This window comes from Scyliorhinus canicula, chromosome 16 (assembly GCF_902713615.1).
Source record: "Scyliorhinus canicula chromosome 16, sScyCan1.1, whole genome shotgun sequence".
Taxonomy (NCBI): Eukaryota; Metazoa; Chordata; class Chondrichthyes; order Carcharhiniformes; family Scyliorhinidae; genus Scyliorhinus; species Scyliorhinus canicula.
Window position 1 is genome coordinate 25,977,243 of NC_052161.1, and position 14,861 is coordinate 25,992,103.

Below are 14,861 nucleotides of genomic sequence, written 5' to 3' on the forward strand. Positions count from 1 at the left end.
CAAGATCGCATTTACATGTGGCAATCTGGGTCCTATTGAATTATGCCTTTCAACATCAACATTAACATTAACAACACCACGAGTCAATTGTGAAGGGAGCAAACCAACAAAATCTGGAGGAGTCCTTTTAGGCCGTTGGGTGTTTTCAAGTTAACACCTGGCAACTCCTGCACCTGGCTAGACCCCAGACCTGCACAGGCTTTGTCTTCCCTCTATATACAAGCCTCTGAAGTCGAAGCGGATGAGAGATACAAGGCAAGTCTGCATCTGCTAAAACCATGCCCATAAGACGCAGCAAACAATGTAAGGTAATGTGGTGACTATATGCCATGACATGAACAATAACCGACATTTCACAGCAAGTGTGCAAAAGATGGCCGTAATTGACAGTTACACAAGCTTCATGTCAACATTGTCACTCTTAAGAACTCAGATTGGCCGACACAGGCTGTTGAAAGCAGCTGGGGAGATGGTTGATGCATTGGTTTTTATTTACTAAAATCTTCTAGATTTGTAGAAGGCTCCATTAAATTGGAAAATGGCAAACTTAACTCCTTTATTCTAAAAGGTAGGGAGGCAGCAAACAGGAAGCCAGCAAACAGGAAGCCACAGGCCAGTTAGCCTAACATCTGTCAGAGGGAAAATGTTATCAGTTAAATAAGATGTTACAGCAGGGCATTTAGAAAAAATAAAGACAATCAGGCAGAGTCAACATGGTTTGACGAAAGGGATATTTAACCAATTTATTGGAGTTCTGCGTTCAGCATTGCTCTCTTTATTTAAGGAAAGATGTAAATGTATTAACAGTTCAGAAATATTCCCTAGACCAATACCTGGAATGGATGGGTTGTCGTCCGAGAAAAGGTTTGGAGGTTAGGCTTGTATCCGTGGAGAGGACATTTTCTATTGTGGGAGAATCTGGAACTAAGGTCACTGTTTAAAATTAAAGATTTGCTTACTTAAGACGAAGATGAGGATAAATTATTTTCTCTCAAGACGACCCAAAGTCTCTCGAACTCTCTTCTTCAAAAGAGTGGAAGTAGAGTCTTTGAATATTTGTAAGCCAGAGCGGGACAGATTTTTGATTAACAAGGGAGTGAAAGGTTAACGGTTACAGGGGTGGGCGAGAATGTGGGGCTGAGGTGATAATCACATCAGCAACGATCCTGTGGAATGGTGGAGCGAGCTCGAACGGTCGAGTGCCTACTCCTAATTCATATCTTCACATGTATGAGGTTAATTACACCTTCTAACTGGCATGGAAAGAGCACTGAGGACCACCGTAAGCATGGTGGAGGTTTTACAGTAAGCAACTGGCTGACACAATCAATTAAGAGTCACCAGTAGCAAACTTGGGAGTGCCTCGTCTTCCTGCAGCTATCATCTGGAGGCACAATCATATCACATGCACCAGCTCCGTATGCCAGCCTTTCAGACAGATGGAAGTTCTATCATTCCACACATGACATTATGAGAGACATTCCAAATGGTGGAGGAGTGTTGAAGTAGACAGTGATTCATGGTCAACATGTCTCTGGGTGGGCAAGAACAACAGTAATGGACAACATCTTCTTGAGCTTTGTGCCCTGAACAAACTCTGCATTCTCACCTTTCGCAGGACAGACATCAGCAAAAGGTATCATGGTATCATCCAACATTTGGTCATTGACATAGTTTAGATGATGTGAAGAGCTTGACCTGCCCAGTGTTTTCCACAACCACACCAACACAGCACAGGTTACAACACTGACCAGACAACCCCCAACGTTTCATAAATTCAATTACGATGGCCCGGCACAAGTAATAACACCAGATGAAAGTTTGGAAGTAATTTAGCACAATCACCTATGAAGCAGCAGAACCATAATTTGAATGGAACCGAGTACAAGGACTGGTTTTTGACTACTCAGCATGGATAACGTCCATCATCGATGCAACAAAAAAAAAAAGCCCATGTGATGCACAACATAAACCACTGCACAACCTGACAGTAGCCAAATCAGCCATACAAAAGACAAGGCGATTGCGCAAATACACACTGGGTCAACTAGGTCAAGAATACTCCAAAGATGTGCAGGTTAGGTTGATTAGCCATGATAAATTGCCCTTAGTGTCCAAAATTGCCCTTAGTGGGTGGGGTTACCGGGTTATAGGGATAGGGTGGAGGTGTTGACCTTGGGTAGAGTGCTCTTTCCAAGAGCCGGTGCAGACTCGATGGGCCGAATGGCCTCCTTCTGCACTGTAAATTCTATGATAATCTACGATTAATCTAGGACAAAAGGTTCGGCACAACATCGTGGGCAGAAGGGCCTGTTCTGTGCTGTATGTTTCTATGCCCTTATGTTCTAATCCAAACTGCCTGCGGCAATAGAAATCTAGGAGTTATGTATGACGGGATCAACAGGGCACTCGGCCCTAAAGTCTGCTTCAAGTCAGCAGTTGGTGAGGTACAGAAGTAAACAGATGATCCTGCTTGGCTGAACACCGTGGGACACTGCTGGAGAGGTGGTGGGAGCAGGTACGATAGCGACATTTAAGGGGCATCTAGGGAAATATATGAATAGGGTGGGAATGGAAGAATACTCCGTAAGTGCATATGGTTTTAGTTCGGCATGTACCATAGTCGGTGCATGCTTGGAGGGCCGAAGGGCCTGTTCCTGGGCTGCATTGTTCTTTGTCCTGAGAGATGGATACCTCCCAGTCCATTTTTTTTTTTTAAATTTGATTCAAATTTTCACAAAAAAGAAAACAGTAACAGAAAATTCTAAAAACAAAAAGAACAACCCCCCCCCCCCCCCATATATACAAAAGAGAAACAATAAATAAACGCCCATCGTTGGCAAAGATTCAACCCAAAACAAAAAGCCCCCCCCCCCCCTCCCCGGGTTGCTGCTGCTGCTGACCGTTTGATTTTACCGTTCTGCCAGGAGATCTAGGAATGGTTGCCATCTCCTGAAAAACCCCTGCACTGACCCCCTTAAGGCAAATTTCACCCTCTCCAATTTAATAAAGCCCACCATATCGTTGACCCAGGCCTCCACGCTTGGGGGCCTCGCATCCTTCAACTGAAGAAGAATCCTCCGCCGGGCTACTAGGGACGCAAATGCCAGAACACCGGCCTCTTTGGCCTCCTGCACTCCCGGCTCCACTGCAACCCCAAATATTGCGAGTCCCCAGCCTGGATTGACCCTGGATCCTACCACCCACGATACCGTCCTTGCTACACCCTTCCAAAATTCCCCCAGCGCTGGGCATGCCCAGAACATATGGACATGGCTTGCTCGGCCCCCAGAGCGCCTAATACACCTGCCCTCACTCCCACAAAACTGGCTCATCCTTATCCCGGTCATATGAGCCCCATGCAGCACCTTAAACTGTATGAGGCTAAGCCTCGCACAAGAGGAGGAGGAGGAGGAGGAGTTCACCCTTTCCAGGGCATCCCCCCATGACCCCTCCTCAATCTCCTCAACCAGCTCCTCCTCCCATTTACCTTTCAGCTCCTCCACCGAGGCCTCGTCTACCTCCTGCATCACATGGTACGCTTCCGAGATCCCCCCCCCCCCCCCCCCCCCGAGAGAACCCTATCCTGAACCCCACGCGGCAGCAGCAGAGGGAACCCTGCCACCTGCCGCACGGCAAACGCCCTTACTTGCATGTACCTAAAGGTGTTCCCCGGGGGGAGCCCAAACGTCCCTTCCAGCTCACCCAGGCTCGCGAACTTCCCATCTATGAACAGGTCCCCCAGCCTCCTGACACCTGCCCTGTGCCAACTCAGGAACCCGCCATCAATTCTCCCCGGAACAAACCGGTAGTTCCCCCGTATCGGGGATCCCATCGAGGCCCCCACCTCTCCCCTGTGCCACCTCCATTGCCCCCAAATCATGAGGGTAGCCGCCACCACCGGGCTCGTGGTATACCTCGTTGGAGGGAGCGGCACCGTTACCAGCACTTCCAGCCTCGTGCCCACACAGGATGCCATCTCCATCCTCTTCCATGCTGCCTCCTCCCCGTCCATGACCCACTTACGCACCATCGCTGCATTGGCAGCCCAATAATACCCACAGAGGTTGGGCAGCGCCAGCTCCCCCTCTCCCTGCCCCACTCCAGAAACACCCTTCTCACCCTCGGGGTCCCATGCGTCACACAAATCCCGTAATGCTCCTGTTAACCCGCCTGAAAAAGGCCTTCGGGATAAGGATGGGGAGGCACTGGAACAGGAACAGAAACCTCGGGAGCACCGTCACCTTGACTGACTGCACCCTACCCGCCAGAGACAGCGGCAGCATGTCCTACCTCTTAAACTCCTCCTCCATTTGTTCCACCAGCCTTGTGAGGTTAAGCTTATGCAAGGCCCCCCAGCTCCTGGCCACCTGAACCCCCAAGTACCTGAAGCTCCTCTCCGCCCTTTTCAGCGGGAGCCTCCCAATCCCCCTCCCCTCCAGGTCCCCCGGGTGGACCACAAACAGCTCGCTATTCCCAAAGTTAAGCTTATACACTGAGGAAATGCCCAAATTCCCGGAGAATCCCCATCACCACCGGCATTCCCTCCACCGGGTCCGCCACATACAACAAAAGGTCGTCCGCGTAGAGAGACACTCGGTGCTCCTCCCCCACACCGGACCAGCCCCCTCCAATTCCCCGACTCCCTCAGCGCCATAGCCAGGGGTTCAATTGCCAGCGCAAAAAGTAGGGGGGACAGGGGACACCCCGCCTCGTCGCTCGATTATAATCGAAAATACTCCGACCTCCTCTTATTCATGGCCACACTCTCCATCGGGGCCTCATACAACAGCCTCACCCAACTGACAAACCCCTCCCCAAACCCGAACCTTTCCAGCACCTCCCACAAGTACCCCCACTCGACCCTATCAAAGGCCTTCTCTGCATCTAGCGCCACCACTATCTCCGCCTCCCCTTCCACCACCGGCATCATTATAACGTTCAAGAGCCTCCGTATATTAGTGTTCAGCTGCCTCCCCTTCACAATCCCCGTTTGATCCTCGTGAATAACCTGCGGCACACAGTCCTCAATCCTCGTGGCTAAGATCTTTGCCAACAACTTGGCGTCCACATTCAAGAGTGAGATCGGCCTGTATGATCCACACTGCAGGGGATCCATGTCTCGCTTAAGAATCAAGGAGACCAGCGCCTGAGACATCGACGGGGGCAAAGCCCCCCCCCCCTCACTTGCCTCGTTAAAGGTCCTAACCAACAGGGGGCCCAGCAGGTCTGCATACGTCTTGTAAAATTCAACCGGGAACCCATCCGGTCGCGGCGCCTTCCCCGACTGCATGTTCCCTATCCCTCTGACCAGCTCTTTGAGCTCAACTGGCGCCCCCAGACCTTCCACCCGTCCCTCCTCCACCCTCAGAAATCTCAGCCGGCCTAAAAAGCGCCCCATCCCCCCCTCCTCCGCCGGAGGTTCGGACCGATATAGTCTCTCATAAAAGTCCCTCTCTCTCATTAATGTCTACCGCCCTCCGCACCACATTTCCTCCCTGATCCTTAATAACACCAATCTCCCTGGCCGCATACCGCTTACGGAGCTGGTGTGCCAGCATCCTGCTCGCCTTCTCCTCATACTCCTACACCGCATCCTACACCGCACCCTGAGCCTTTCTCCATTGGGCCTCCGCCTTTCTGGCGGTCAACAAGTTGAACTCAGCCCGAAGGCTGCGCCGCTCCCTCAGCAATCCCTCCTCCGGGGCCTCTGCATACCTCCTGTCCACTCTCACCATCTCCCCCACCAATCTCTCCCTTTCCCTCTGCTCCCCTCTCTCCCTGTGGGCCCGAATGGAGATCAACACCCCCCGAACCACCGCCTTCAGCGCCTCCCAGACCGTCCCCACTCGGACCTGCCCATTATCATTGGCCTCCAGATACCTCTCGCTACATCCTCAAACCCACCCCCTCACCACTCTGTCCGCCAGCAGCCCCACAACGGGCTCTGGTCCCTCTCCTCCCCAGCTCGAGGTCCACCCAATGCGGGGCATGGTCCGAAACGGCTATCGCCGAGTACTCGGCGTCTACTACCCTTGCAATCAGCGCCCTACTCAAAATGAAAAAAATCAATCCGGGAGTAGAAGTATGTGAATTCCCTGGCCCTAGGCCTCACAAACCTCCATGGATCCACCCCTCCCATCTGGTCCATAAACCCCCTCAGCAGTGGGGTGGTCATTGCTCGGTGCAACATCGAGGGCCGAAGGGCCTGTTCTGTGCTGTACTGTTCTATGTAGCACCTTAGCCGCTGCAGGCCTCCTACCCGTCCTGGAACTGAATCGATACAGTGGCGGATCCAGCACAGTGTTGAAATCCATCCACACCCCCCCCCCCCCCCCCCATTGGCAGGCCCCCGCCTCCAAATCTGGAATCCGGCCCAACATGCGCCGCATGAAACCTGCATCATCCCAATTCGGGACGTATACATTGACCAGCACCACCCGCTCCCCTTGTAGCTTGCCGCTCTCAGTCCATTTTTGATGATCTCCTATTATTTCCTGTCACGGGCGAGATGGAAGAAAAATCCTCATCACTTGAGCTAGAGAGGTCCAGAGACTGTTTAAGAAACAGACAGGTTCTCAGAAAAGATGGTATTCAAGTCGTACTGCTCAAAATTCCATCTGCTTCCAGATCTTTATGACCTTCACTAAATATCCCAGGGTATAGATGCTTCAGGAGGGATAGAGAGGGAGGTAAAAGGGGTGGAGGAGTTGCATTACTGGTCAGAGATGATATCACAGCTGTGATTGAAGGCACGATGGAGGATTCGAGCACTGAGGCAATATGGATAGAGCTAAGAAATAGGAAGGGTGCAGTAACATTGTTGGGACTATACTATAGGCCTCCCAAAAGCGAGCATGAAGTAGAGGTACAAATACGTAGACAGATTATAGAATAATGTAGGAGCAATAGGGTGGTTGTGATGGGAGATTTTAACTTCCCCAACATTGAATGGGACTCATGTAGTGTTGGAGGCATAGATGGAGCAGAATTTGTAAGGAGCATCCAGGAGAGTTTTTTTAGAGCAGTATGTAATTAGTCCAACTCGGGAAGGGGCCATACTGGACCTGGTATTGGGGAATGATCCCGGCCAGGTGGCTGACGTTTCAGTCAGAGATTACTTTGGGAATAGCGATCACAATTCCATAAGTTTTAGAATACTCATGGACAAAGACGAGAATGGTCCTAAAGGAAGAGTGCTAAATTGGGGAAAGGCCAACTATAACAAAATTCGGCAGGGGATAGGGAATGTGGATTGGGAGCAGCTGTTTAAGGGTAAATCCACATTTGAAATGTGGGAGTCTTTTAAGGAAAGGTTGATTAGAGTGCAGGACAGACATGTTCCTGTGAAAATGAGAAATAGAAATAGCAAGATTAGGGAACCATGGATGACGGGTGGAATTGAGAGACTAGCCAAAATGAAAAAGGAAGCATACATAAGATCGAGGCAACTCAAAACTGATGAAGCTTTGGAGGAATATCGGGAAAGTAGGACAAATCTCAAACGCGCAATAAAGAGGGCTAAAAGGGGTCATGAAATATCTTTGGCTAACAGGGTTAAGGAAAATCCCAAAGTCTTTTATTTGTATACAAGGAGCAAGAGGATAACTAGAGAAAGGATTGGCCCACTCAAAGACAAAAGAGGGAATTTATGCGTGGAGTCAAAGGAAATGAGCGAGCTTCTTAATGAGTACTTTGCATCAGTATTCACCAAGGAGAGGGACATGATGGATGTTGAGGCTAGGGATGGATGTTTAAACACTCTAGGTCATGTCGGCATAAGAAAGGGGGAGGTTTTGGGTATTCTAAAAGGCATCAAGGTGGACAAGTCCCCAGGACCAGATGGGATCTATCCCAGGTTTCTGAGGGAAGCGAGGGTCGAAATAGCTGGGGCCTTAACAGATATCTTTGCAGCATCCTTGAGCACGGGTGAGGTCCCGGAGGACTGGAGAATTGCTAATGTTGTCCCTTTGTTTAAGAAGGGTAGCAGGGATAGTCCAGGGAATTATAGACCTGTGAGCTTGACGTCAGTGGCAGGTAAACTGTTGGAGAAGATACGGAGGGATAGGATCTATTCACATTTGGAAGAAAATAGACTTATCAGTGATAGGCAGCATGGTTTTGTGCAGGGAAGATCATGTCTTACAAACCTAATAGAATTCTTTGAGGAAGTGACAAAATTAATTGATGAGAGAAGGGCTGTAGATGTCATATACATGGACTTCAGTAAAGCATTTGATAAAGTTTCCCATGGCAGGTTGATGGAAAAAGTGATGTCGTATGGGGTTCAGGGTGTACTAGCTAAATGGATAAAGAACTGGCTGGGCAACAGGAGACAGGGTAGTGGTGGAAGGGAGTGTCTCAAAATGAAGAAAGGTGACTAGTGGTGTTCCACAGGGATCCGTGCTCGGACCACTGTTGTTTGTAATATACATAAATGATCTGGCAGAAGGTATAGGTGGTCTGATTAGCAAGTTTGCAGATGATACGTAGATTGGTGGAGTTGCAGATAGCGAGAAGGACTGTCAGAGAATACAACAAAATATAGATAGATTGGAGAGCTGGGCAGTGAAATGGCAGATGGAGTTCAATCCAGGCAAATGCGAGGTGATGCATTTTGGAAGATCTAATTCAAGAGCGGACTATACGGTCAATGGAAGAGTCCTGGAGAAAATTGATGTACAGAGAGATCTGGGAGTTCAGGTCCATTGTACCCTGACGGTGGCAACGCAGGTCAGTAGAGTGGTCAAGAAGGCATACAGCATGCTTGCCTTCATCAGACGGAGTACAAGAGTCAGCAGGTCATGTTACAGTTGTATCGGACTTTGGTTAGGCCACATTTGGAATACTGCGTGCAGTTCTGGTCGCCACATTACCAGAAGGATGTGGATGCTTTAGAGAGGGTGCAGAGGAGGTTCACCAGGATGTTGCCTGGTATGGAGGGTGCTAGCTATGAAGAAAGAACATAGAACATAGAACAGTACAGCACAGAACAGGCCCTTCGGCCCTCAATGTTGTGCCGAGCAATGATCACCCTACTCAAACCCACGTATCCACCCTATACCCGTAACCCAACAACCCCCCTCCCTTAACCTTTTAAGGACACTACGGGCAATTTAGCATGGACAATCCACCTAACCCGCACATCTTTGGACTGTGGGAGGAAACCGGAGCACCCGGAGGAAACCCACACGCACACGGGGAGGACGTGCAGACTCCGCACAGACAGTGACCCAGCCGGGAATCGAACCTGGGACCCTGGAGCTGTGAAGCATTTATGCTAACCACCATGCTACTGTGCTACCGTGGAAAGACGAAGGTTGAGGGGAGACCTGATTGAGGTCTACAAAATTATGAGAGGTATGGACAGGGTGGATAGCAACAAGCTTTTTCCAAGAGTGGGAGTGTCAATTACAAGGGGGTCACCATTTCAAGGTGAGAGGGGGAAAGTTTAAGGGAGATGTGCGTGGAAAGTTTTTTTACGCAGAGGGTGGTGGGTGCCTGGAATGCTTTGCCAGCAGAGGTGGTAGAGACGGGCACGATAGCATCATTTAAGATGCATCTGGACAGATATATGAACAGATGGGGAACAGATGGAAGAAGATCCTTGGAAAATAGGCAACAGGTTTAGATAAAGGATCTGGATCGGCGCAGACTGGGAGGGCCGAAGGGCCTGTTCCTGTGCTATAATTTTCTTTGTTCACTTCTCCACTGGAAAGGCAGCTCTGGTCCATGAAAAGAAGTGACACAAAAATCAACTCACTATACAAAAATAACGGTGAGGGGAAAGACTGCAATAACTACAGGGGCATCACAGTCCTCGTGTCACAGGGAAGGCCTTTGCGAAAGCGATACTCAAAAAAAACTCCATGTACTTTTGGTGTATCCAGAAGCACAGTGCAGTTTCCGTGCCGGCATATCTCCTGTGGATCTGGTCTTATTCACATGAATGCTACAGTAGCGTGGGGGAACCTTTATTGTACTTTTGCAGATCGCACCAAGGCTTTAAACAGGTTTTTGAAGAAATGTGGTTGTCCAATAAGCTCTTCCTAAAGTTTCAGAGTGAAGTGAAACAGGGCAGTGTCCTAGCTCCCACATTGAACTCTATCTTTCCTACAGGTATGGAAGGATTCTCCTTGCACACTAGGTCAGATGGCAAGCTGTACAATCCAACAACAAAATCACATCACTGCCTTATCAGAGAATGTTTCTATATCGATGATGCTGCTAGTTGCCCACATGAAAATTTAGCTGCAAGAACTGTCTCTCCAATGCCTGAAACTTGTTCTCTGCTTATAAGCATCAAAGAAACGGTGGTCATGGGACAAGGTGTTGCATCTCCACCCCAATCATTAAATTACATCCCACTTAGCAAATTCTGCTAAGTCAGTTTCATGCTGACACGTTCTGTCCTTTGATGCAGAATTTGGTACACGCAAAACAGCTACCACCTTTGACTCTCAAAATGCACAATGGACAGCATAATTCTGACCTTTAGGGCCAAACTGATGGTTTACAAGGCCTGCCTTTTTAACACTGAAGACTTATGCTATCAAGAAAATAACAACAATTTCCAACTTTCCTGCACAATGCATTATGTGTATATCGGGCAGGACAGAACTCATAATGCAGCAGTTGTTTCAAAGGCAGGACTCCCAAGTTTGTCAACACTCAAGTCAGTTTTCTTGGCTAGGGCACGTCCATGGGACAGAAGACAATCGCTTACCCAAGAATATTTTACATAGCCAGAGCCAGTGGCCCTGCTTCAAAATGCTTGCAAAACCTTAAACATCAGCTTTTAAACCTCCAAGTCACGAGCTGATAAAATTGGGAAAATGGCAGCACTTCCTGCAAGGTGGCAAACACCATCACAATGGCTGGTGGCTACAACAGCTTGGCAAGAGGCTGCACACCAAAAACCCAAAACACTTGTAGAATTCTGTGACACTTCTGCCTCTCAAATTATGGCCTCTTCAGCCATCAGCAACATACACCATGTGAAGACACCCCATCTAAAATGGATTGTTTGCTGCATGTTCATCATCTTTCACAGATGGAAGAATGACAACTCAATATAGCACACAATTCCCATTTCTTGCTTTACTAAAATTATTATCCCCCTTAGGTACCCCAGATGATGCATTGGTCCCCACACAAGGACTGCACAGGAATTGCATGGGATGTTTGAAGTTCCATAGTTGCTGTATTGGCAACTACCCAATGCTGTGATTTAAATTCAGAAACTTTGGATGGTTTTGACTTTTAGCAGAATAGTTTCCCAGGAAACATTGGACGGTCAGTGCAGACTCAATGGGTTGAATGGCCACACTGTAGGGATTCTATTAATTAAAACCACTAACATGTGGGTAACAATGACACCCCTCCCCCCCCCCCTCCCAAACCCAATGACACACGTGCACACGCACCCTCCCTTCCTCCCTTCCGCCTGGCTTCACAAAGTGGCTGGGACCTTCAAAATCACCTGATTTGCAGCAGCTGATGTTGTAAAAAAAAGAAAAAAAGAGGGACAACCGCTTAATTTCCCCGACACTTGCTGCCCTACAACGAAAGGACATTGGAGCTGCTGTGCTGCACATTTCTCAACATGCCAGTGATAGAGCTCCAGGAGAAACATGCTCTAGGCTCAGGGAAGTAAAAGGTTGTGGAGTGGCAACCTTATGGTGACTGCCACTCCACAGACATTCCGGCACATAGTATCCCCAAAGATTAGCAATCACCTGAATAATTAAGCATTGCAACAGAAGTAAATCAAGTTACAGCATAAATGCAATTACCTTCAGGGTCAAAATTTTGCTGGATTTCTCCATTCAGCCGTTTCAATAATCCAGTTTTATTTTTCTCATTGATGTTACCTCCAACCAATCTATTACCTTTTGACTGGTGGGTACGGTCAGCAAAATATTCCTTGGCTAGCTCACAAAAATTGAAATTTCTCTTTTTTGGTATACTTGGGGTTCCATCTTCTGAAACAGGTTTACTAATTGCAAAATTAGGATACAAACGTTCACCTAACAGGACTTCGGAGGGACTATCCAAAATGTTTGCAGTCTTAATTGTGGCACCTTTTTTATTCCCATTTTCTAATTTCTGTTGTTGGCACTTTACAACATCGAACCTGCAATAATTCATCTTCTTTTCAGTCATCTCTCCAGGAGAGAATAATCTCGATTTCCAAAGACCTGAAAGTTAAAAAGAAAGTTTACAAATGCAAAAAGCAATAGGCATTGTGAAGTATAATATACTGATCACAGAAATAACACTCAGATCCATAATTCACTTTTGGCACATGACAAGCTGAGCTCCCTAGTGGCCTTTTCCGAAGTGGTGTCACAAACTCTTAGCCAATGCTCACACATGATTTGACATTGGTTCTGTGGGACAGAATTATTTATTCTTTCTGACCAGCATTTGTTACCCATCTCTAATTTCCCTAGAATAGAGTGGCTTGCCCCATGATTTCACTGGGCAGTTAAGAGTCAACCACATTGCTGTGGGTCTGGGGTTATATGCAAGGAAGACATATGTAAGGATGGTAGAGTTCCTTCCCTAAAATCATATTTGTAAAGCAAAAGGATTTTTAATGACATTCGACAATAGTTTCATGAACATAAAAGCAAATTACTGCAGCTGCTGGAATCTTAAGCAAAAACAGAAAATACTGGACAATCTCAGCAGATCTGACAGCATCTGTGGAGAGAAAAGGAACTAACGTTTAGAGTCTGGATTACTCGTCCAGTGACATCACCATTACGGTACCATCTCCATTGAATACACTATCAAGTCCCGTTATCCCTTCCAAAGTAATTTATTCACCCAGTATGAACTAGTGAAGCAAATTATAAACTAATCATGAAAATTCTATGCAACAAATACAAAATTGAATCAGTCACAAAAATAATCATGAAGATAGCATGTGGTTTTAATCAGGAGTGGAATCATTCATTTTAAGGGTTACAATAAAGTACTAGTTATTCCAACCTTTCAACAACCCTTGCAACAATTAGAAAGATTGGACATTTACACATCTCGAAATTCAGAAGGAAAAAAATGGCAAGGTGCAGTAAATACTCATTAAGTAACATTTTTGTTCAAAGAGCAAATATGACCATGATTTGGGAAGCACAGTAGTGGTTAGCACTGTGTGGTGATATGATCTGCATACCTGTCTGCCATTGGGCCAGAACGTCGGCTTACCATTGGCCCTGGTCGGTCATGTGCCTCTCGACCGATTGGCCAAGAGGCTGAGTTAACCACGCCTCTATTAACGAGGTAGAAATGGTCAGACGCCTGACGATCGTCCTTTCCATTGTAGACGATCGCAGAGCTGCATTCTAGTCTATTAAAAGACTATTAAAAGGACAATTCATCAAACCGGTCAACAGGGTATTCGCTCGACGGGCCACCAGAAAGCAGGTCCCCGGTGAGTCTCTAAGCCAATACGCCCGGGCCCTCTATGCCCTGGGGAGAAGTTGCTCCTGTGTAGCGGTCTCGGCTACAGAGCACATGGAGCTACTGATCAGAGACGCTTACGTGGCTGGGATGCTGTCCCCCGTGATCCGCCAGCGGATGCTGGAAAGAGACGAACTCAGTTTAACTGAGACGCTGACTCTCTCCTCCTCTCTGGAGGTCACAGATGAAAGCGCTCGCACCTATGACCCTGGCCAGGCCTCCTGGCATGCTCCCCACCCGCCATCCGCCGCTTCCGACCTCCCTCAGGCTTGTGCAGCGGGACGCCCCGATACATCCACGGGGCCCCTCTGCTACTTCTGCAGGTACGCAAAACACCCTCGCTCGTGCTGCCCAGCCCGCTCCGCCCTCTGTAAGAGCTGCGGGAAGGTGGTCTGCTGGCCACCAGAAAGCAGGTCCGCCAGGCCAGAATGCTGGCTGCGGCGCTTCTGGAAGCTACACAGCACTCCCCACTCTCTTCTCCCTCCCTCCCTCCCCCCACAGGCCTCTGCGACCGGCCTGTGTGCCTCTCTCTCTCTCCCCCCCCCAGGGCCGCCCCAGCCGCTCCCGACTCGCGCCCCAGAGCCGCTCCACCTCACCCAGCTCCTCTCAACTTGCGTCCCGAAAGCCGACAAGCGCACCTCCCCAGGCCCTCCCGGTCCCTGCCTTTACGTCGCGCGTACCTCTCTTTCCTTTCCCTCATCTCCCTTCTCGCCTCTCCGGGCCCTCCCGGTCCCTGCCTGCCCACCGCGCGTACCTCTTTTCCTTCCTTCCTCTCCCCCCCGGGCCCCGGCCCTGCGCGCCTCCCTGGCCCCTCCAGGTCTCTGCTGGCCCGCCGCGCACATTTCTCCCCCCCACGCCCGGGCCCCGGCGCCCGCCCGGCTCGCCTCTCCGGGCCCTCCCGGTCCCTACCTGCCCGCCGCGCGAATCTGCTCCCCCTGCCCCCGGGCTCCTGTGCCCGGCCTGCGCGCCTCACCTCCTCCACTCGCAGCTGCTCCACCCGGCTCGCCGGCAATGCTAGCTCCGCCCCCAGCGGCCATGAGGGCTTCCTGGGCGCCGCCATCTTGGGGCGCCGACCCCACGTGCGGGTCTTGGGCGCCGCCATCTTGGGGCGCCAACCCCACGTGGAGGTCCTGGGCTCTGCCATCTTGGGACGCCAATCCCACATGCGGGTCCTGGGCGCCGCCATCGTGGGGCGCAGACTTCACATATGGATCCTGGCCACCGACTTCCGGGACTGCCACACAAGGTCCCTCCAGCATCGACTCGGACGGCGACGACGGATTTTCTCCACGGCTCGCGGCCGTTCAACTCGACCAGTCACGTCCACGCACGCTCGCCAAAACGACAACGCTGATCCACCTCAACGGCCATGAGACGGACTGCCTGCTGGA

At 49.6% G+C, this 14,861-nt stretch overlaps 1 protein-coding gene across 2 annotated transcripts in view; it reads right to left on the reverse strand.

Annotated features, from left to right (window-relative positions):
- Positions 1 to 14,861, reverse strand: part of tdrd1 (tudor domain containing 1) — a 144,063-nt gene that overhangs the window by 122,750 nt on the left and 6,452 nt on the right. For both annotated transcript variants that reach the window (XM_038773345.1, XM_038773344.1), the window contains exon 2: positions 11,796 to 12,200. In XM_038773345.1, coding sequence (XP_038629273.1) covers positions 11,796 to 12,165 — 370 coding nt within the window. In that variant the 5' untranslated portion in view covers positions 12,166 to 12,200. The remainder of the gene's footprint in view (positions 1 to 11,795; positions 12,201 to 14,861) is intronic.